General features: G+C 43.2%; 1 protein-coding gene across 8 annotated transcripts in view; it reads right to left on the reverse strand.

The window, feature by feature from the left end:
* TXNDC11 (thioredoxin domain containing 11) overlaps positions 1 to 25,048 on the reverse strand; it is a 64,155-nt gene that overhangs the window by 11,388 nt on the left and 27,719 nt on the right. For all 8 annotated transcript variants that reach the window (XM_077906653.1, XM_077906650.1, XM_077906652.1 and 5 more), the window contains 4 exons: positions 24,605 to 24,698; positions 8,445 to 8,557; positions 6,121 to 6,321; positions 105 to 897 (listed from right to left, as the gene is read on the reverse strand). In XM_077906653.1, coding sequence (XP_077762779.1) covers positions 105 to 897; positions 6,121 to 6,321; positions 8,445 to 8,557; positions 24,605 to 24,698 — 1,201 coding nt within the window. The remainder of the gene's footprint in view (positions 1 to 104; positions 898 to 6,120; positions 6,322 to 8,444; positions 8,558 to 24,604; positions 24,699 to 25,048) is intronic.

Here is a 25,048-nt window from a genome sequence, read left to right on the forward strand (position 1 = left end):
CCCCCCCACCCCGTGACCAAATGTACTGAGATCCTAGATGAAAGTGACCGGTATTAAGTTAAGCAAAACTTTTTATGTTTGGGGAAGGAAACTGCCCACAGTACCTAGGGTGAACTTCATAAGAGCTTGTTTTGGATCCAAGATATAGTGAGACTCTTCTTTCACATCAACAATCGTGGCGAATTCCTTCACCCGAGTGGCACTCGGAGCCCCCAGCCTCTCTGCATATAACCAAAATAAATTTGAATCCAAAAGGTAGATGTTCAGGGTCTTGTTGGTTCTGCAGCTCAGGCCTGTGAAGTTTGTGCTACTCACGTCCACCTCAGGAAAGAGATACCTGTTCTCCTCAATGTGAGGAACGGAGCCTGGGGGATCGACCTCACATTTCTTCTCAAGGGAAGAAAACGTGATGGTCGGGGTTTCAAAGACACTTTGTCCAGAATCAATGAAGCCCGTCACGGCCCTGTTTATGGTCCTGCAACATGCAGTGTAGTAGCTGAAGGGACTATAGGAACTCAGAAAATTGCTGCATTCTATGCTGTCCGATGCCACATGATAAAATGTCTGCTCCTTGAGGTAGAAAGAATCCAGAGCTGCCGCCATCTCAAAAAAGCTGCACTGAGGCATGCCCACCGAGCTCGGCCTGACGCCCCCCGTGCTCTGGTTGACACACAGCTCGCAGACGTTGTGGGTCCTGGAGACGGAGTGCCACTGGGGCAGCACCACGGTGTTACAGCAGGGGGATGCCGTGATCAGCGGCGGCTCCGGCAGCTGCTCAGGGGGTTCAGGTGCTAGAGGCCTCAATAGCGGGGCGTCTGCCCGCCGCAGGTGCTGCAGGAGCTGCTCCACCACCTGGTCCCCGTGACAGTTGTTATACTCCAAGGCCACTTCGGTGATCTGAAAGACAGGCAGAGCTGGTGAGAGGCGCGGTGACAGTGTAGGGAAAGAGCCCCAAGGCCCGCAGGCGGGGGAAGCATCCTGCTGAGCTTCACGAAGAGCCATGTCCTCTCCTGGTGCCAAAAAGGAAGAGGAAACCTGTGCACTGAAAGCTATTAACAAAGGGGCTCAGATTCTCTCAGAACATGTCCCTCTATCAACAGGGAGCCAACCTTGCAGAGAGGGAGAAGGCCTTAGAGGTGGACGTCTTTGTCACTGCACAAGAGCCCAGCTCACCCATGACATGCTTCCTGGCCAAGGGGCCAGGGAGAGATTTTTAATCTCAACTCCCAGAGGAGGGTATTTCCCCTTCAAGCATTGCAACTCTTACATACGTGCAATGTCTTCTTTTTTTACCTTAAGTCTATATATTTCCCAAACATCTCACAAATGGATCACAATACTTCACAGCATGCATGTTTCCAAGTAAATTCACACCTCACAGGAGACCGCAAGTTCAACCTGTTCCAAACCACATTTGTCCATCCCACTTTCCCCCATAACCCTCTCCTTCCCGCATACCGCCCTCTCTGGGAAAATAGCATCATCAAGTGGGAATGGTGATCCTTTGAGCTCCAACCTCCCCTTCATGTCAGCGCAAACCTCAAGCCCAGCTGCCTCTGACTTGAGCAACATAAAGCCAGCCGTTCTGTGTCCCCAAGGCCACAGCCTCAATCCAAGCCTTCAGTCGTCACAGACCACGACCATGTGCTCTCCCCTGCCTCACTCAGCCTCCACATTGCCACTGTTAATTCTAAAACTACCACCCTAAGCACAGCACTCTGCAGACAAATGATATTCGATGGCTCCCTACTACCTGGAGGATAAAATCCAGCGAAGTCTGGCCTGTGTCTGCTTTTTCAGTGTCGCTCCTCCCTCTTTAGACCAGGCCTGGCCAGGACCTCCTCCATCTGACAAACCTCAATACTGTACCCAAGGCCCAGCATCAGCAGGATGGCTACTTCAGTAAGGCTAACACCACCTCACCCTACCTCAGCTGGGAAGAGTTCAGTTCTGCATCTTCAGAGTCCCAAAGCCCTTCCCACAGTCTCACAAGTATCTGCTGAGACGTCCTCACAAGCTTATGGACCCTCATGGGTAGGGACCCTGTTTGATTTCTCCTGTCTTCCCCAGAGCCTAGCACAGAGCCAGGCACAGAACAAATGCCCAAGAAGCTCTGGTGCATGAATGGCATCTTAGGGTAACATACACATTTCCACTTCCTGGGGAGACTAACCGTTTTACTCTCAGAGATCAGTATTAGCCTGATTAGATTTACATTTCATTCTACAATTATTTCCAAACTGAATACCTTTTACTACCCACCTCAGGTTCATAAGGAAAACTAGCAAGTCATTATAATCCAAAAGCAGCTACTCCATTTACTCTCTAAAACAGAATCATGGGGAAGCCTGGGTGGCTCAGCGGTTTAGCACCTCCCTTTGGCTCAGGGCATGATCCTGGAGTCCCGGGATCAATCCCACATCGGGCTCCCTGCATGGAGCTTGCTTCTCCCTCTGCCTGTGTCTCTGCCTCTCTCTCTGTATATCTTTCATGAATAAATAAATAAAAATATAAAAAAATAAAATAAAAAAATATAACAGAATCATGTACTAACTTGGATCAAATCTTGCCATTTAGTTAAAAGGTGTTAAGTCACTCAGGATTTTGTTTCATTAAAATGTGTGTGTAGGGCAGCCCGGGTGGCTCAGCGGTTTAGCGCCTGCCTTCGGCCCAGAGTGCAATCCTGGAGTCCCGGTATCAAGTCCCATGTTGGGCTCCCTGCATGGAGCCCGCTTCTCCCTCTGCCTGTGTCTCTGCCTCTCTTTGTCTCTCATGGATAAATAAATAAAATCTTTAAAAAATAAAAAAAGGGCAGCCCTGGTGGCGCAGCGGTTTAGTGCTGCCTGCAGCCCAGTATGTGATCCTGGGGACCCGGGATCAAGTCTCACGTTGGGTTCCGTGCATGGGGCCTGCTTCTCCCTCCGCCTAAGTTTTTGCCTCTCTCTCACTCCCTGTGTCTATCATGAATAAATAAAATACAATCTCAAAAAAAAAATAAAAATAAATAAAATGTGTGTGTAAAGCCAGTTAATGAGTGCTTTTCCAATTTTAAAAACATCCCCCAATTTTATATATATAGTATTTATAGAGAGTTGATTCAAGACACATGCATTTGTACAGAAAAACAAACAGTTCTTGAAAAGATCATTTTAGATGATAAACCAGTGTTTCATTTTTCCCCCCACACAAAAACATCTCAGCCCTTTCTGGATAAGGCTCTGACAGCACATCACACTAATAAGGTCAAGCCCATATGATCCATAGGAACCCAGCTACCCTCTGACCACATCTGGGCACTGCTTGATACCCAAAGACACACTGGATTACCATTTTCACCTGCGCCCCCTGCAGTCTCCCAAAAAAACCCCACAAAAATTCAAGTATTTACTATAGTCTTTTACAAAAACAACCATGACTCTGCTCATGAGGCTTAAACATCGCGAATACCTCTGAGCAGTGCTGGTAAAGGGGGAAAGAGTCACACAGACCCTCTGCTGGCTGCAGTGAGCATCTCTCTGGGGAAGCCCACTGAGATGTCCTGTGACCTCTCTAGGACCCTCTGTAGAGATGCAGGGAGCCTGACGCTATATGCAGTGCAGGCTGTATTCTGTGGTGGGGGTCGAGGGGGAGTGCATGTGTATAAGCAGCTGCCAGTGCCAGACCGGGCCTCACAGTGGAGCCAGCACACGGCCATCTTCTTGTTTACTCCCGACCACAGCTGCCTCAAAACCCCTGGCTTGTCAAGCCCCAACACTACTACCCTCACGGGACACTGACCTCAACAATAGAAACTTCCTCTACAGTCTGCCCAAGTTGGGCCCAGAGGTAGTCACGGGGAAAAAGGCTTATTATGGCTTAACCTCTTCTGGGGTTGGGGAGCTGATGAGTTTAGAACTCACTCTGGGAGTGTCGAGTGTGGTGTTCATTCCCCCACCCCAGCCACCCTCACCCTGATGGCTTCCTTACCTCTGCTCACACACCCCACTTCCCTCCCCCACCAAGCTCTGGATTTTACTACTTCCCACACTCCTGGAACACTGCTACCTGGAAAACTTTACTAAGGAACACACAGCTCTGCTGACATCTCTCCTTTGTCAGTGAGATTGTGACGGCAACAACTAATCCAGAAGTCCTCAAAGATGTACCCAACGGCCTACCCTCTTCAGGCTTTCAATCTGGTTCTTCACCAGGCAGCCCCTATGGGGGGCCCCACAACCTACAGTACTTCTAATCCTGAACCTGCAGCAACTTCCCCATCACTGTGCCTCAGCTCAGGCTGTGCCTTCCCTTACGTTTCTCTCAATGCATCAACATCTTGGCCACCCCGAAAGTCTGTCCCCCATATCTGCCCTGTGCACAGCCTCTCCTAACCTCACCCCTGCCTGGCCCTCAGCATCCTGGGACAGAGCCCTCTCTCCTCTAATTCCTCCTGACCCGGGCCTGGGGCTGACCTTCCTGTGCCTTGTATTATAAGCAAGCTCCTGCTGCCCCACTGGACAAGCCTCTGAGACCATGAAAGCAAGTCTGCATCTTCTCTATCTTTCTCCTCTACGGCTCCATGACACAATGCTCAATAAACATTTGCTTAACTGACCTAAAATGAAGAGGGAAATGTACTGCACAGAACACTTAATTTGACTAAGTAATCCATAATACTGCTAAGATGCCATCTGGTTTTTAACAACCTCAACCATAGGTTAGGGGAATCCACTTACCTTGCAGGGACACTCTGCTCTGAGGAAAGGAGCCACTGGAAAAAAGTGATTTAAAAAAAAGGAGGGGGGGCTGGGCCATAGGGAGGAGTTAGGAGAGAGAAGGGAGATATCGAGCCAGGGGAAATGGGGGAAGCTAGCGTCCTTCCACCAGGGGCCAAATTCCAACCACAAGGCCCTAAACAGAGGAACTGGGCTCCAGTCACAAAACACAACCCCACCCAGGACCCTGACTTGCCCAAATCAGACAAGACCGAATTCTCCACAAAGAAAATTTAAAAGTTAAAGTAAAAATCCAAACCATAGCTAACACCTCGGTGAACACCCTACCTTTCCTACAAAGAGCTTACGGCTCTTAACAGTAAATGCAGTAAAGGCCTAGTAATTTGGGAGAGTTCTCCATTCATAAAATATCTGTGTAGTGAAGATTTTCTAAAGAAAATTAGTCTTATTACTCCACATCTTCCTTAATGGGAGAAGAAACAAAGCTAGTCGGTTGCTCTCCTTTCCTCCTCTAAGCCAGGGCGGCAGCAGGGCTAACAAGTTTCACAGTGAGGCTCCAGAGTAGCAAAGTCAGGGGTCTGCTGGGCAAAAACCCCATCTCCCTGTCGCCTCCAGGCAGCCCGTCAGGCTCGCGCGGTGGGGCTACCGGACAGGCAGTGTCTGGTTAGCCTGGCCAGTGGCACACTGGCTGTCTGAAATTGGTTTTGGCCAATTAAGGGATCCTGGAGGGAAGGAAAAAATAAACCCCCCAGTAAATCCAATTTAGCAATCCCAGGCGCTCTCTGGTAATTGTTATTACTCTCTCTAAGTGTCTCCCAATGATCCATGTATGAAATAAACTCACACCCAGAGAGACTGCACCAGATGAAACAGGAAAAGAGGGAGGGGCAGACTCCTAGCAGCGTGTGTCTCTGGAAACCGCTCTGCTTCTCTGTGCAACAGAAAAGGCTTAGGGAAACAAGGGAGCCCAGCTCCACCATGCTGCTGCCAACCACTGGGCTGGTGTTCAGGCCCAGCCCCCGACAACGGCATCGCCAGGGCCACACCGAGCATCTGGGCTCCTGTGCTGCTGGCCGTCCCTCCCATCCCACTATGCCCCCTTTGGTCATGGTGGGAAGGGGGACATCTGGCCCTACCCGAGGGACGCGCAGCTGCTCTCACCAACTCCCCCAGACCCAAGCACAGCTATCAGCCAATGTGGCCCAGAGATGCTACAGCGGACCCCATGTCCGGCACACACCCTCCCATTTATGGGACGAAGGAGTAAACACCTCAGAAATGCAGCTGCCCCTCCTGGCAGACTCTCGGCTCCTGGTGGAACTCACTCTCAACGTGGAGTGAGATGTCCAAGTTCATGAGGTTTTCCTGCTCCTCGTGAGATACCTTTTAACATTCTGACTCTTACCTCATCTATTAAGGGGTGGCTTTCGGCTAAAGGATTAAAAGGTAAAAATACAAGAAGCGCTGGCCCCTTCTTCAGTTCATTGTTCAGCAGGAGGCTCTTGCCGCCGTGTGGCCGCAGCCATCGGAGGAGCGCCTCTCGATTTTCTAAGGCCCACTTATGGATGTTCTCTGCTGTGTAGTTGACAGCCTCCCTGGGAAAGACCTGTGAAGGACAACACACGGAGGGTAGAAAGCAGGGCAGGCTCAAAGCACATCAGCCCCGGCCTCAAGAGGCCCTGACCACCCCACCACTGCCCAGGAGCAGACTAGATGACTCAGGGACGTGACCTGCCCCTGTTCCTCCAGACAGTGTGTTTCCTCACAAGTGGGTGGAAAGAGCAAAAGTGGCTGCAGAAAGTCAGTGACTTTCATATCACAGATTCCTCTTGTTCCCTTTAGCAGACTCCTCTATCAAGGAAGAACTCTCCCTATCTGCTGCTGGCAACAGTGACCTCTTCCACCCTACCTGAAGGGGGCTATTACATTTTACTGAGTTCTTATAAAAGATTATAAAAGGATTAATGAATACCTACGGAAATGGAAGTTATAAAGTCAAGGATCATTTAGATTTTTACATTGGTTCCTCAAAACTTGGCTGATAATGGTGGGAGAAGACCCTCCATTAGGGCAGAGCTTTGTATCCATTTTGGTCACCTGTACCCCCAGTGACCAGAAGAACACCTGGCACACACCAGGAACTCAACAAATACTTGAATGAATCCACGAATGACCTAGAACTTACATAAGGCCACAGATCACACTCAAGTGTACAGAATGAAGGAAAAGAACTTTTAGATTTTGTACTTTTTCTGTTACAACCAAAGTCAACACAAAATTATGTTTGAAATTCTAACAATATGGATCACTGGGTTTCAAATCAAACTCCCAAAAGAAGTGCTTTGGAGGTCCCCAAAATGAGATATTTTATACTCCCCAAAACAGAATTAAATTGTCTCATGACAAAGATGTCCACTGGTTTTGTTGAAATACTGGTTTCCCAGTAGTATTTCATTTGACAAAAAGAATTCTGCTGCTAAACCAACCAGTCGACCTTTAAAAACCACCAAGCAGATGCAATAAGCCCCATGTACATGCCAGGGCCATTCCCACAGGCCTAGCTTCTCTCTGCTTTATGATTCTTCCTCAGTGCCCTCCCTTCTAAACCCAACAAATATGTGTTGGTCGTCCAGAATGCAACAAAAAGAGGATGAAGGAAATGACAGTGAAAACAGAGGGAGAAGAAGCTCAGAGGCACAAGGAGGGCAGGTGGGCAGCAGAGAAACCAGGACGTCAGTGATTCTCCACGTGGGACAGCAGGAGTTTGCAAACCACACTCTAACATCATATATGCATTTCTATTAGGAAAACACAAAAATATATTTGACTTTTGGAGTACAAACTACAAGAAATAAAGCACAGCATCTGGGCTCCTAGGGGTTTGCAGAAGCCAAGGGCACTGGCAAACCAACTGGGAACCAACTAGGGGCACCCCCAGAGAGGGCCTAATGGTCCCCTGGCAGGCACAAGACTTGCACACTGAATCAAGGGGAACAGGTTCAACGATTTGGGTACACAGGGTACAGAGATACTGGTCTTCACTCAACCTGTATGTTACACTGTCAATGAAGTTAGAGACAGAAGATACTTGAGAAAAATAAACTCTCGGTGATGGGACTGAAGAAGCAGCAATAAATAGAGCAGAGGCACAGGACTAAGCAAGATATAGGTCAAAAGCTCAGAAATAGCTGAGGTGGGGTTGGTCCACCAAAAGCAAATGAAATCAGTGAACAAAGACGACAATGGAAAACCAAGGATCTCTAGGGTGAGAAGCCATCAACTTCTCACTGATGTAACAAGAACTTCAAAATCCATTTCATCGGCTGAGAAGAACGTCACATGATCACTCCTGATAAATGGGACAAATGAACAAAGAACATCGTCCGATGGAAGCTTAATCTCTGAGAACATTGGCCCAGAGTAACAAAGCTCCAACAGAATAATCCTGCAATTTCATCCAATGAGGAAAACGAGGCTATACCAAAATCAAAGAATATAAACAAAGAATTTCTAGATGTTACATTTGAGAACCCTCTCTAATGCATGGGTTCATAAACAGGGACACGGGCTCTAGCATGGGATTGTAGAAACTCTCAATTTGCATATAAAATCATGTACACTTTCCTAGAGAGAGTGCCCAGAGATTTTATTCAATTCTCAAAGAAGTCCATGACCTAAACAAGGTTAAGAACCACTGCACTAATATAAATGTGATTTCAAAATACTTACAAGTGATGTGTTGAAATGTCTATGTAAATACACACTTCCAGAGTGTACTAAGGATACCAGTTTCGCAAGATGTTTATTTGTGATAACCCCAAATCGTACTGTTCCTAGGTAATCTGAAACAGAAAATTTTCCTTTATTAAAGAAAAAGCCTATGCCTTGAAACAACCATAAAACCCATTGATCAAGTCTTGATGCACAAATCCCCAGAGTAAAGCTCTTTTTGGTCACCTAGCCTAGACAGGAAAGGAGTTGCTGGAGAAACCTCCTCCTGAAACACCTCATGTCTCCTCCTGAATAACCTCCCTGATCATCACCTGCACTGTGTCTGCTGCAATGATGTGACCTCATCTCCTGTGACCCCGGGCTCCTTCACTCCTTAACCCCACCATAAAGCCCAGGCATATGTTGTTCCCTCTGTCTGGACATTTCCGTGCCTGGCTCCTCATCATTCAGACGTCAGCTCCAACCCAACCTTCTCCAAGAAGCCTTCCCTGACCACCCCGCCTCAATGCAAATACTCTGAGGATGAAATATGCAAGGGCAAATTGGGACTTCCTCGCCACTCTAGCATGCTCTCTACCATTACTCTATTGTTTTATAGCACTTATTAATATCTACATAATCTTGTTGATTTAGTTTGATTTTCTCTGGTCCACCTTCCCCTTACCTTCTGTGATATTAAGAAATCTTGTTTATTGCTATTACCCCAGTACCTATAGCAGTACCTAGGCATCTCAGAGATCAATAAATATCGGTTAAATGAATGAGTCTAAGATGTACAAAGAACTCACACAAATTAATAAGAAAAAGAAAGTTAAAAAATGGGCAAACCACATAAAAAATGTAAAGGCTAAAATTACACGAAAATACACTGAACCTCCCTACTTCAGAGGACAGCATATTAAAACAAAATACCCCTCTTTACGGTCTAACTGCCCCAAATCTGAGACACAGGAAATACCAAGTATTGGTGACCAGTAGAGAAATGACGCTTATACAATGCTGGTGGGAAACATCAAGTGGTAGCCACCTGAGAGAGCAAGTGGCTATGCTGATCACAAGGAGACACAGGCGTCAGGCTGCAGCCTCAAACCTTGCTGCTTATCTGCATATGTGCACTGAGAGTCACACATAAAGACAGTCACCAAGAAATACTCTGCAGATGTTAAAAACAATGGAGCAAGGCTATCTATACAACATGAACATTTTTTTGACACGTGTGAGTGAAAAAGCAAGCTGAAAAAAAGATAAAGTATACATTTTTATGTTTAAAAAAACGGGGTGGGGGGTCCCTGGGTGGCTCAGCAATTTAGCGTCTGCCTTTAGCCCAGGGCGCGGTCCTAGAGACCCAGGATCAAGTCCCTCGTCGGGCTCCCGGCATGGAGCCTGCTTCTCCCTCTGCCTGTGTCTCTACCTCTCTCTCTCTCTATGTCTATCATGAATAAATAAATAAAATCTTTAAAAAATAAAAATAAAAACCTCCCACCTTATAAAATAGCATCCATTTTTTTTCCTACAGGCACCTATGTTTTTAAACAGTGTAAAGACTCTGAAAGGATAATAAAAATAATTTTTTGGGGGGGGCAGAGATCAAAGAGGACTTTATCCTTAAGTGTAAGCTATCTTTTCTTACCCCTAAGGAATAGATGTATTTGTATGGCTGAAAATGGACTAAAATATCTTGTGTTAAGGTGAGTGGATAAGATGGTGTAGGAAAAGGTACACTCTTTCCTAACCCCCCCTTCTGTGTTATCAGTAGATGTTAAATAAGATACTAGTTAAACTTCAAATGTTACCAAGTTATATCCAAGTAGCCAAAATATAAAAATATGTAGGTAGTAAACACACCAAGCTTCCGGCTTCATCACAGGAGTCCCACTCTGCAGTAGTGGTGTCCCCCTCCTCTCAGAGGAGCGGCCAAGGGGAATGGCAATCCCTAATGTTGTGTTAAACCACCTTTCATACAAATATGATTAAAATGGCACAAAACCAAAGAAATACAGGAAGGATAAGCCAGAAACGACAGAGACTGGTTATGTGAGGGGGGCAGAGGGACGAGGATGGGAAAGGAAAGAAAATGGGGTCGGGAGAGCAGGGGCGAGACAGCCTGACCCTCCTCCTCCGGGAAGACCTTTGTATCGAACTCTCAGAGCCTCAGCAAGGTTTCACACACTTCACATATTTACAAAAAAAAAAAAAAAATCATTACACCAACCAAGATGTGGGGCAGACTGAAGAGGAAAACAAGCACTAACAGATAAACTATAACACCACAGTGGAGGGGTAGAGGAGTGGGGAGAAAGAATGGAGTAATGAGAACAGTATCTTGACTAAATATTATAAAACTGAAGACAATGAGGGCCAGGATTCTCAGGGTGGGTGGGAAAAGTTACTTGTAATAGAGGAAAGCTATGCTGATATTAGACTGGAATCAGAGGGAATTAGTATAAACTTATGGCTTTTCACATACACACACACACAGACACAGATAACAAACAGAACTACAAATGTATGAATATGTGTGGGTGTGAACACATACATGTCCTCGCTCTATCTGCTGAAAGGGCTTACAAGTCAAGATACCTGATAACAAACAGCACAGCCAGCACCCCGATCCTGGTTTCTAAATGCCTTTCTCCCATAACAGAAACCCGGGCTCCCTGGAGAAGAGGGTGATTCCAGAGCTAGGGCAAGGAAATACAAAAGAAAACGGACACATCTTGTGTCATAATGAAGGATGGAGTGCACTCAAAGGACACAGGAGCCAACCCAAGACACTCCTAATGGTGAAAGCTGGAGCTCTTTGAGCAACAAAATGAACAATGACCAGTGTTCTCTAAGTTGTCAAGATCATGCAAGACATGGGAAGACAAAGGAGTTGGAGGAGACTAAGGAGAAAAAAGAACTAAATGTGATATGGGATCCCAGAATGGATAACAGAACAGAAAGGAAACATTAGTGAAGACAACATTGGCATAATTCAAATAAGGTCTGTGGTTCAGTTAATGATACTGTATCAATGGTAATTTCTTAGCTTTGACCAAAGCATCATAACAAATGGTTTGTTATATAACATGCTAACATGGGGGAAGCAAGGCGAAGGAAGAAAACGGAGGAACTCCCCGTCCTATTTCTGCAACTTTTCTACAAGTATAAAATTAGCTCAGAATTTGAATTTCAAAAAATGGCATAATACGTAAGTTCAGATCCCAAAGCCGTCAAAAGAGAACACAGGATGTTAGAGAGGGTTAGGAGACAGATCTCCAGGAGAAGGCTTAATCTTAGGGACAGCCATGGCTTTAAAAAAAAAAAAAAAAAAAAAAAAAGGGAGAAAGCAGCCAACGAGGAAATGCATTTGATAGCCAATGTCACCGACATGACTTATTGGAGCAGAGGAAGAAAAAGTGACAGCCTGACCCAGAAGTTGAAATGGCCTATTCAAATTGCTGTTTAATGGCTTTAAGAATGGACAGTCTGCCTGCACACAGCTGATTCGAACATGCCATGCCTGAACATATCACAATTTCAAAACTTTACTTTTCACATATAGACATATCTATGAAATTCACACATCTATTTTAAGTTCCTGCATATAGCGGAAATCTTGCTAGAAGAAGGTGCTTAAATTTGCACTCTCATGTGCACAAGGAGTACCTGAATTAGCAGAGGAAGTTTACAGTGTAAGAAAGACACAAAAAAATAACACTTCACACCTCCACATCCAGAACATTCTCTGTTAAGCAGAGCTCCAAGGCTTTCTATAGTAGGGGTCTCTGTCATTTCCAAAACAAATAATTTTCTCCTAAAAGTAATGAAGCTTCAGTATTTTAATTAAGGACTCAATCTTAATTAAAGAATTAAAAATAAACTTGGAATAATGCTTTCCCCTTCCCCATGAAAATAAGGCCCAACAATGATACGCATGATCCTGTTAAATTACTTTTTAAGGGATCCCTGGGTGGCGCAGCGGTTTGGCGCCTGCCTTTGGCCCAGGGCGCGATCCTGGAGGCCCGGGATCGAATCCCACATCGGGCTCCCGGTGCATGGAGCCTGCTTCTCCCTCTGCCTGTGTCTCTGCCTCTCTCTCTCTCTGTGACTGTCATAAATAAATAAAAAATAAAAAAATTTAAAAAAAAATTACTTTTTAAAAAAATCTCAATAGGGATACCTGGGTGGCTAAGCGTTTGAGTGTCTGCCTTTAGCCCAGGGCATGATCCTGAAAACCCAGGATCGAGTCCCACATCGGGTTCCCTGTATGGAGCCCGCTTCTCTCTCTACCTGTGTCTCTGCCTCTCTCTCTCTCATGAATAAATAAATACAATCTTTTAAAAATAATTAATTAATTAAAAATAATAAAAAATAAAAAATCTTAATAAACTCTTCTTAGCCAGGTTAAGTGGCCAGTTTCAAGTCCATTCACAACCATGTAGTGAAAGGTGTCACAAAGACCACTGCCAAAGATGTAACAAGACCAAGAAAGAACACTGAGGTAGGAGCAGCAGTTACTAATCAGTCTCTGTAGCTGATCATATAGGCAACTACGGAGGTCATTTGACCACAGTATGAAGACTGGCTTATCAGACACTTGGTACAAAAAGGTGCTAAGCCCCTGGCTTTGGGTCCCTCAGCTACAAGGCAGCCCACCACATACACAGCCACCATCTAGGCCCACAGCATCACATCACTGTGTGCTCTGAATTATAAATGACCTTGTTTTGATCCATTAATCTTGCCTACTTTCAGTACTTATGCAAGTTTACCCCTTGCTGTCTTTTGAGGTTGGGTTCTTCTCTGCCTCTAACAGAAAGCTCCACCACTGCTTCCCACATTCCCCCTAGGTAGATAGCTTCTGTTGACCTTCCTGTGCCTTCCATACACCACTGTCACCATGTACCTCATGGCAACCTCCAAGGGCACATCCAGGATGGAAGAATCCGAAATCCCATCTGGTTTCTACTCAGATGCATCTGGCTCACTTGCCATCTCTCTGGTTTGCATCAAGATTTTTGTTTTGAGGCTTTTGCATAACATTTTAACATCAGACTATTTTATTTTGCTTAAAGCCACTTCCTTAAATTCAATTTTTAATATTAAAACTTCAGTTTAGTATTGGTATAAAACACATACAAACTGAGGCAACAAAAACTACCACCTCAAGGAGGCAAAGCGTTAAAATTCTCAAACATTCCAGAAAAGAGTAACGATCATTTCTTTTGTTGGGAAAGAGAATAGATTTTCAATGGTTTTAAAATTAGTAATAGGGGTGGCCTTGGTGGCCAAGCTGGTTGAGCGTCTGATTCTTGATTTCAGCCCCCACTTCAGGATCCACACTCAGCAGAGTCTGCTTAAGAATCCCTCTCCCTCTTCCTCTGACCCCCACCCCTACCACTCACAGACATGTGCATGAGCTCTCTCGTGCTCTTGCTTTCAAAAAAATAAATTTGCCTAAAGCAAAGATATACAACTCACACTCACCAACTAACAGATAACCAAGAACAGAAATCTGAAACATTTAACTCAGGGATATGCTTGCAAGAGACTCAGTAGCTCAAGAAAAAACTGTTTTACCCTGGGACACTTGAATAATGAAGCCTATGTCCAGAGCTACAAGGTCCTAGCAACATGTGGCTAATGAGCACTTTAAATGTGAGTAAAGGACTCGATTTTCATCTTTATTTCAATTGATTTAATTTTAAAGTGATACTCAGCTCACTCACTGGAAAACTTTTGAGGTATGTTTAAAACAACTTGAATACGTAAATCCTTTTCCACGTAATTTTTATGTAATCTAAATATAGATTAAGTATTTACAACAAGGGATGCCTGGGTGGCTTAGCAGTTGAGCATCCGCCTTCTACTCAGGTTGTGATCCAGGAGTCCTGGGATTAAGTCCCACATCAGGCTCCTTCCAGGGAGCCTGCTTCTCCCTCTGCCTATGTCTCTGCCTCTCTGTGTCTCTCATGAATAAATAATTTTTTTTAAAAAAGGATTTCCAAAAAAATAAATAAATAAAAATAAATAAATAAATAAAAAAATAAAAAAAGGATTTCCTACAAAATTTCAACATTTAGGGGTGCCTGGGTAGGTCAGTTGGTTAAGTGCTTGCCTTCAGCTCAGGTCATAATCCCAGGGTTCTAGGATCAAGCTCCATCATCAGGCTCCCTGCTCAGCGGGGAGTCTACTTCTCTCCCTCTGCCCCTGACTCGTGCTTGCTTTCTCTCTCAATAAATAAAACAAGGAAGGAAGGAAGGAAGGGAGGGAGGGAGGGAGGGAGGGAGGTTGGTTGGTTGATTTCATCATCTGAATGGAGATGTGCTGTTAAGTGCAAAAGTATAAAAGACTTGATCCAAAATATCTCAATACTTTTTATACTGATTGTGTGTTAAAATGGTAATAATTTGGATATACTGGGTTAAATGAATTATTTTATATATGTAAGTTATTTTCATCAATTTCTTATCTTTTAATGCTGCCACCAGAGAATTTAAAAATACCTATGTGGTTCATTTCTATTGGACTATGCCAAGGTGATAATCATGAAAAAGCAAGATTCACATAAACTTAGGAAGAAGCTGAGATAATGAATCCAATAATAATGGTCTGGGAAGGATACTTAAGGGAATATTTCATTTTTTTCCATGAAAACCCCTCCAACAGCAGAGAATAGTTATTTTTATTTTTAAAAGTGTGTCCCCTTCTCTCCTTCAGAAAGGAAAAGCTGAGTCTCTAGACCTTGTGACTGTAGGTGTAAACTGCTGAGCTTCTGAAATGAATTCTCTCTCAGAAGCCTAGAGCTGCATGCACTTGGTGCACTGCAAAGTAAGGCACTCAAGGATGCAGTGAAAGAATGAACAGAAAGGCTGGAGCTGAGCTGTGCGGCAATTTTTCTATCAGGAATGGTAGAAAAAGGAGACATCTGTGTGAGCTAATTTCTCAGGGATCATGGAACAAAATGGAGTTTCAGGTCCAGAAAAACACTCATGAGGAGAACTGCTAATAAAGCAGGATACTTCCAAACTAAATATCACTGGATTAAGTCATGTGGCTTTTAATCGGCAATGGCTAAGAAGTCACTGACTCCCTGAGAAAATTTCTTTCACTTCTTTATTCTGAGAAATAGTGACATTCCACAGAGCAAACCTGCATTATTGTACCTTCCACCCTAGAAATAACCCTCATTTTACTTTGCCATTTTTATTAACTTCTGCTTTCCCACTCCTCTTTCCAAGGTTTTAGACCAGGCAGAGAAAGGGAAACAATAAGATTCTATAGAGGAAAAACCACCCCCCTCCTGTGTCACTTAGCATTTACACAGTGATCCATAAATATTCAATGGATGACTTCTCACATTTCCAGTAATAAATACATTCATCCAAATGAAAGAACACCTTCATAGAAATGTAAGACTACCGAAATGTTTGTTTCCAACATATGCACTAGAGCAATTACTTGCATTTTGTCACTAGACATGTGACTCTCAGGTTTGCATATTTTCAAAATTCTTTTTTTTTTAATTTTTTATTTATTTATGATAGTCACACACAGAGAGAGAGGGAGAGGCAGAGACATAGGCAGAGGGAGAATCAGGCTCCATGCACCGGGAGCCCGACGTGGGATTCGATCCCGGGTCTCCAGGATCGCGCCCTGGGCCAAAGGCAGGCGCCAAACCGCTGCGCCACCGAGGGATCCCTCAAAATTCTTAATATAAAGCACAAAGCAATTATCCAGAAAATGAGCTGGCATTTGGACACCACAGATACAACATGCCATTGTGGTGCTTGCCACCATGCTGTTAAATGCTAAGTAAACATGGAACTTCTTCACTGTGACTTTTAATTTCTTGTGACTTAGGGAAGAGAGAAACGTGTTCCAAATACGTTGTTTTAGAGGAACACAAACTGCAGAGCTAAATATGCACTGTCACATATACTAACACGCCAGTGAGCACCCTCACACCATCTATTATTTTACCAAAGCACAATATTAAAATGATCAGTTCAAGTACTTCTCTTGTACATATTTCAATTAAATTCCCTGTTGTTTTTACATGTTCAGGGAAGGAAAGACTTCACAAAAGAAATCCCTCCTTCACCACACTTAGGCTGCTCTAAGGGTCTAGCACAAGGGTCACACATTCTTTATTTTTTCTTGCAAACAAACCTTTAAAAATATAGAGTTCTTACTTCCTAGGCCTACAGAAACAGGCCAAGGGCCAATGTATTTTCAGACTGAAGTGTCTTTTAGAGGCAACCAGTGCACAGCTCTCTTATCTTACAGACAACCTCAAGACCAGTTGGAAGGGATGACTGGGTGGGCCATGGTCACCCAGGACACTAGCTTCTAAAATGACTTATTAAGAGACTTGGACTGGGCCTATAGGAGTTTCCTGTTAGGGGATCCCTGGGTGGCGCAACGGTTTGGCGCCTGCCTTTGGCCCAGGGCGCGATCCTGGAGACCCGGGATCGAATCCCACGTCGGGCTCCCGGTGCATGGAGCCTGCTTCTCCCTCTGCCTGTGTCTCTGCCTCATTCTCTCTCTCTCTCTGTGACTATCACAAATAAATTAAAAAAAAATTTAAAAAAACAATTTAAAAAGGAGTTTCCTGTTAGGAAGATGCTAATATAAAGTTCAGGGGAAAATCAGAAAACCATGCTAAGTAAGACTCCATTTGATGTCCGTAATGTGCCAGACATTATGCTAGCTAGGCAATATTTATAAACACCACCAGGACTTCAGCTAGGCCTTGAAAACTTAGGAAGGTGGATATTAACTAGGGAAAGGCGCTATAGTTGAAGCAGTGTTGGGGCGAAGACCAGGAGGCGGGAATCACCATACTGTGCCCCCTGCCTCATCCCAGTACAGCACGACAGTAAATGGGAGTAACGTGGTCCTGGGTTCCTCTCAGGTCCTCCTTTACTGCTATGCCACAGTACTCGTTTGCTGCCTCTGCTGTAACAAATCACCATAAATGTAGTAGGTTAAAAGGACATCAATTTATCTCACAGTTCTGGAGGTCAGAAGTCCAAAACGGGCCTCAATAGACTAAAATCAAGGTGTCAATAGGGCATGTTCCTTCTAGAGGCTCTAGGGAAGAATCCATCTCTTTGCTATTGCCAGCCTCCAGAGGCTCCCTACGCTCTGTGGCCTGGGGCCCCTCTCACCTCCAATAACAGCAACGGCTGGACAGGTCCTTTCAAATTGCATCATTTTGACACTATTCTTTGCCTCAATTCCAATTTTAAGGATCTTTCTGAAGATATTGGGCCCACTCATAATCCAGGATAATCTCCCATTCTTTAGGTCAGCTGATTAGCAACCCAATTCCACGTGCAACCTCAGTCCTCCCTCACCATGTGATGTGCCATATTCATAGGTTCTAGTGGGCATCTTTGGGGAGCCACCATTCTACCAATCACAGTGACCTTGAGTCAGTTAACAGCCTCCTCAGAGCCTATTTTCTCAACAGAGACAGTCACGATGACATATTCACAGTTCCTATTTCAGAGAGTGGCAGGGAATTCTGGATCATCCAGGTAAAAGGCTTGACTCACGGAAGGGCTCAGCCTAGTATCAGCTTACCATATCCAATTTTACATGAAAAGTGGCCAAGTAGAGACCAGAACTGGGTTTGTCTGCACTGAGTTGTTTCACCTCTAAGCTTGACTTTATTTTAGAAGGTTTTTTTCCCAAGATTTTAATGTTTTTGGTTCTTTGTCTGGAGTCTTATTTTAGCTTCAAAAACATCAAAAAGCCTACCTGTCTGCCACACTATCTGGTGGCACTACACAGTGGGGAACTAGTTTTATTCATCTTTATAGTCGGAGCACACAGATCCTCAAATGTTTGTTGAATTAATAAGTCATGCTTCCAAACCTAACTTAAAGTGTGGAAGAGGTCTGCTTTAGGCTTAATTCTTCCCTACCAGCATTTACAAGGCTTAAGAGATAAGTCATAATGGGAATAAAAGCATCTCCTGTGAAACATGAGGACATGCTTGCTAAAATGACAGCAACATCACCAAAAAGTCAGTTTCAGGTACAGGAACAAAAAGTATATAATTTCTAACATACTTATTCTAATGTGTATTAATCAGTACCCAGTGGCCCTCAGAACAAGGAGACAATTAGGAAAAGATTTCCCTCTATGAGTATAGTGACAATGAATGAGATTATCCAAGAAAACCAAGTAACCCTAGAACCTGTTTCATTTACAGAGAATTGTTAAACCCAATGCCTGCCTGCCTCAAACTCCCAAAAGTTAGATCCAGGAATTCAAGAAAAAAAGCAATCCCAGAGTCAATCTTGCCTAAGAAATCAGTTCGTTTAAAAAAAAAAAAAAAAGAAAGAAATCAGTCCGTTGTTTTTTTCAATACCTTTAAGAATGTTACTTACAGAATAAGAAAATCCTCCCCTTCTGACTTCTTGCATAAAATTTCACAATCTAACAGAAAAGTGCTCCAAAAAATTGCTTTATTCGTGAATAAGGATATGGAGGAGAGCGCTCTTTACACATCCTGACTCCAGTCTACCAGCAAAGCACAGGTCAATCTGACGCCACCTGGTGGAGTAGAGGGACCCTACACTGGAATCAGCAGTTTGTCCTCTAATAAACCCCTCTTTAAAAAACTCATTACAACCTATTTCCCAAAGGGTGTTCCTTAGAAAACTAATGCCACAAGATTCCCCAGTCAACTAAGTTTAGGAATTCCTAGAGGTAGCAGAAGAAAGTAGACACGACATCCTTAGTTAATGGTTTAGTATATTTTCAAGGTAACATTTAAGTACCATATGAAGTTCAGTTCAGTTCGTCAGGGCTCCAGTGTCAGGGGACAGTGAAACGCCAATGGAAAGACGAAGAAGAATGCAACAGGCAGGGGCCCACGCAGTCCTGCTGCGAGCGAGCCCACACACTGATTTAAGGAACCAAAAGGCCAGGGATGAGGAGAGGGGACGGTGGTGGGAAGAGATCCAAAGTGATTTAACATCTCATTGCTCCAATCACACTCACTTGAGCAATTTCTAAGTCAAGTGCCCTTTATTATAGTCATTCATTCAACCTTTTAGCTACAACACTGGTCAAGCAGGGTGCTGAAGCTGGAGGAGCAGGAGGACAGAACCTTGGCCAAATACTATCCAAACAAAGCAGCTCATATCCTAGTGGGAGAGAGACGTGGTCATTTCCACAGTGAGAACACCACACCATACAAGAAGAAGGTACAAGCAAAGGAAGGCCTGTGTCCACTGGTCAGTCAAGTTACACAATACCTGGTGGAGACACTTTTAAGAAAACAGACACGATACTTATTTGAAGTGCTTTCCACCAGGTGGCTTTCTAATTAAGCTACTGCAGACATGACGACTATTACTTTATTCAAAGTACTGTACACATGACATATCCTTATAAAGCATCTATTCTTCTCTCCACCCTCTCCAGTTTTACAGACACACAAACTCAAACAAAAACAAGTTATATTTTGCTCAAATTTATAGATCCTGTCCTTGGCAAACAAAGGGTACGGATCAAACAGTGCCATCTCCCAGACCACCACTTCCCTCCCTAGGCAGCACTGCATCCTTCCAAATGAAAAAAAGATCGAAACTGGTTGCAAATTTTCTCTTTTCAAAAAGTTGCTGAATCATAGCATAATATAACAACATTTTACCAGAACATATTTTTACAGCAATGATATAATCATAAGAAGGGGGGAAAAGAATCAAGTAAGCAACTTAAAAACATTGAACGCTCCACCAAATTTTCTATAGGCCAAAAAAGAAAGCCTGCCTGCCAAGATCAAAAGTAAATAGGTTCAGGGATCCCTGGGTGGCGCAGCGGTTTGGCGCCTGCCTTTGGCCCAGGGCGCGATCCTGGAGACCCGGGATCGAATCCCACATCGGGCTCCCGGTGCATGGAGCCTGCTTCTCCCTCGGCCTGTGTCTCTGCCTCTCTCTCTCTCTCTCTCTGTGACTATCATAAATAAATAAAAATTGAAAAAAAAAAATTAAAAAAAAAATTAAAAGTAAATAGGTTCATAGAGGCTCTGTGGTCTGGGGAGAGCACAGAAATCCAAGACACTGGTTCCCTCCGAATCCTGAAAAAGACACAGACTGCTAGCCCACAATTAATCATTCAGCACTTTGAAATGATTACACATGAATGAGAAATGTGTAAGACCTATCATAAAAAATTAAAAGGTTTGAATAAATGAATAATCATGTTGCAATCCTAGAAAGAGAGGCTAAATGTGAAGATGTCCAACACCTCTAAGTCAATTTGTAAACTTAGTACAATTACAACCAAAATCCAGCCAAATGCACAGATGGATATAAAAGAAGATTCCATAGGACACAAGAACTAGAGGAAGCAAAGTCCAGACTTACAAAGCAAGAAATGAAATTATATTTACTTATACAAAAAGAGTAGGCATCTAGACCAAGAAAAAACACAGAAAAAGACCCATTTACAAGTAAAATATTTTGCAATAAAACCAGACATCATTAAGATGAAGGAAAATGCGGACACCTGGGTGGCTTAGTGGCTGAGCGTCATCTACCTTTGGCTCAGGGAATGATCCTGGAGTGACAGGATTAAGTCCCACATTGGGCTCCCAGCAGGGAGCCCGCTTCTTACTCTGCTTGAGTTTCTACCTCTCTCTCTGGGTCCCTCGTAAATAAATATATAAAATCTTAAAAAAAAAAAAAAAAAAGATGAAGGAAAATGGAAGTACTATATTGTAAATGGTGCTGATTAGCCAGTAAGAAGGGGAGAAAACAACTACTATACTCTGTATGTGAAGCCAGAGGAAATCCAGGTAGCATAAAGTGCTAAACAAATTTTATATTTAAAAAGAAGAAAATGAACTAGTTAGTGATCAGATTTTTAGGGAAAAAAATCAAAGAAATCAAGAAAAAGAACCACAGATTAAACTACATGAAAATACAGAACTGCTATATAAAAAATGGTCACAGTAACACAGCCAAGAAAATAATGGACAGAAATATAACAAAGGGGCACCGCCCACATCACCTAACAGGCGGGCCTACATCAACTGACACATCAGCACCAAGGCTGAGATCAACTCATTAAGGACCCAGATAACTAAGATGAAAGGAAGCAGTTAAAACAAAGAGAAAGCAGTCAGTATTAAGTGCTCAGGTAGAAAGCCAAATTTCCCTATTGCCTTATGATAACATGCAAAGTATCAAATGTTATACAAATAGTCGGAAGAGAGGAACAAAGGACCATGGAACCAGATCTTACAACTAAACTCAAGAATTCTTGAGGCAAACATGCACTCTTCTCTCTCTTAGCACACTCCTCACACCTAGACATGAGGCTTCACATATGGTACATTCTCAAAATACTTGTACACTGATGGCCAGACAGCTTCAAGACAAATGTCAGAATGTCCTCTTTCTAAGACACTTAAAAAAACATTAAGGCAATGGAAAGATATGTGCATTTTGTAAACACTTGGTAGAGTGTCGAACCAGGACATCTGCTTTCTAACACATTCTAAACACTTCTTTGGTTAAGCTCTATAACCAAGTGTTAAGTGTGGCAAATGTGTCTTAGGCCTCAATTTGTTGTACAGAATCTAAATACAACACTGACCTATAATTTACATTTCAAACTATAACATTAAAAAAAAGTGTATATGTTTCTTACCGAACATCTACCATTAGTAAATAAAATATCATCTCCCTTCTGGGTATGAGAAAGAAAAGTGGGGGAAAAAAATCTTAGATATCAAGGCAAGATTTTGGTGCAGTTATTATGGATCATCCTTCCAAACTTGTCTTTTTCTTCTAAAAATGGTTCATTGAACTTAAGTGAGAGCTTACTCACAAAAACAAGGTGAAAAATGATGAATCAGAATGAATCTCAGCTCTTGCAAAGTTGATATGCAATAGGATTTTACCAGACCCCACTAAAGTCACATGCTAGGAAAGAAATGTAGTAAAGGTAATCATAGACTAGATTATTCTAAGAAACTGCATGTGATCATTTGTCAATAACAGGGATTGACTAAAGAGGTTCACTTTGTTCAAGTAATTTATACCGTCACCTTCCTTTGCTTAACAAAAAAAAAAAAAGAAAAGAAAAAGAAAAAATGGGGGAAAAGGTTACTCTCTCACGCTTGGAAAGGTTCCTCCAAAAGGAAGTAATATTTTGGAAACCTCTGAATGAAAAAGTAACTTAAGATGAATCTTTAGCACACAATACAAGCTAACTGGGTAATAAAAACATCCTTCCACATTCTTGAAATGTCCTCTTCAACTCAAGAACTTGAACGATGGGGATCCCTGGGTGGCTCAGTGGTTTAGCACCTGCCTTTGGCCCAGGGCATGATTTTGGGAGTCCTGAAATCAAGTACCACATTGGGCTCCCTGCATGGAGCCTGCTTCTCCCTGTGTCTCTCTCTGTGTGTCTCTCATGAATAAATAAATAAAATCTTAAAAAAAAAAAAAAAAAAAAAAAACTTGAACACTACCATCATGTCAGTGAGTAACTGCAGACTGGACTCTCATGTACAGTTTTCACTTGAGATCTCTGAGGGGCTTTCATTTTCTAAGAACATTTTTTTAAATATTTTATTTATTTATTCATGAGCAACAGAGAGAGAGGCAGAGACACAGGAAGAGGGAGAAGTAGGCTCCATGCAGGGAGCCGACGTGAGACTCGATCCTGGGTCTCCAGGATCACGCCCTGGGATGAAGGCAGCACTAAACTGCTGAGCCACCCAGGCTGCCCTCTAAGAACATTTCTGAGTATTGGCTTCTTAAGTTTTTTATGTTGGCAGTATGCTGCTTTCAGAATTCAAACTTTCACTTGCTAAGTCTTTTTATTCACTTGAATCTGTGCAGCTAAGTCTTTCAAGCAGGCACATACTTATGTGACAGCTTGATTTCCTCTCGCAATGTCCCCAAGGTGAAAAATATGAATGCAGTAGATTCTCTATGCATACAACCTTAAGACAGTGTACATCTTAAAATGGCCGGTCACAGAATTGTTTGATCCTCCTCCTCCCAAAATATGGAACCAATCTAATACCCAGTAGTAGAAGGACAGTTATGTATTTTTGGTTGATCTACTAGGGGATAAATGACACAGCCATCAGTCTGATTGCTCACTTGGCAAATAGTGATTGTTATGTGCCAGATACTGGAGAAAGAGCATTGAACTGAAGATCCATGGACCCTACCTAAACTCAGAAATCTCACAGTCTGGGAAGCAGACAGACAATAAACAAATCTCATAACTTCATACATAAACACAAACTATGTTAAGTGTTAGAAAAGAGAACTGATAGGATATCCAACTGAGATCAGCGGAAACTGTGAGAGTAGTATTTAACTGGACCCTGAAGGACGAATCGGGGTTTGACAAGTAAAGAACTGGGCCCTAGAGGCTGGGGAGAACAGATCCTAATGTGACAAAGGGGCAAGAGTGGGTATCAGCTAAGGGTCCATTGGTCTAGTCCAGGGGCTGGGGAAGGGGCCTAGACCAGGGGGTATCAGAGGAGACAGACTCGTGAGCAGATGAAACTGTATCAGAGGACAGAGACAAGCGAGCAGATCAAAGTGTATCCAACAGAAAACTGACAGGAGGTCATGACTGATACAGAGGAGGAACATGGAGCAACATGAAAAGATGGGCAGGATACAATGTTTCATCTAAAAAGGAGGGACTACAAATAATACATGTTTCAGCTAAGTGTAAATAAATTAATTAAAAATATATTTGTGCTTATGCTGTAATATGATATGACTTTTATACATGTAAAAATACTTCCCAAAGGAAATATATTCCTAAATTATGGTATATCCAACTGGTAATATAACCACTAAAAACTCTGACCAAACTTGTTAACTACAAACTCAAAAAATAGATTATGGTATGTTTTTTAAGTGCAAAATACATAATTGCAGACACAATATGATCAAGCCACATCTTAAAAAGCTAAATATCTAAGAGACTGTATTTGAAATAGCATAGTATTTTGTTTGCCAACGGAATCCACAACAGTGTATTTAATACAAATACAGAAGAAAGGAATTGGGAAAATTAAAATACATAATCATAAGGGTAACACACGAAAAAGATATTAATATACACACATTTGCTGAAAGTACTAATGTCTGGATAAGAAGCATTTTTACCTTTCTTTAGTGAGTGCAGCGCTGAAGTGAAGAAGGTCAGATAACCAGGAGGCTGGGGTGAGCCACTGAACTCAAAGTAGCCAAGGACTCCAGGCTGCGGGAACAAGAGCAGAATGAGGTGACTGAGGGACCAGCAGTCACTGCGTAACGGAAATATTTTAAACAGGACATGCCATCATCATTTGGCAACCACAATTCATTGCGTTTTGTTTTTTAAAAAGCCTAACCACATGAACACAGTTGCAGGATGGGACCAAGCTTTCCCTCCATCTAGAAAATCAACAGAGTAATAAGGGATGGAGACGCAGCAGCGTTTACTGGGGCATTCAGCGATGAACTTCCCTTCCCTCTCCCTAAGTAGGTCTCTCCACACTCTGCTGACAGTTCTCCTAGGTCTCTGGCTAGAAACCTCAACATCAAGTTCATCAAGTACTCACGCCTTTT

Source organism: Canis aureus, chromosome 8, assembly GCF_053574225.1.
Source record: "Canis aureus isolate CA01 chromosome 8, VMU_Caureus_v.1.0, whole genome shotgun sequence".
NCBI lineage: Eukaryota > Metazoa > Chordata > Mammalia > Carnivora > Canidae > Canis > Canis aureus.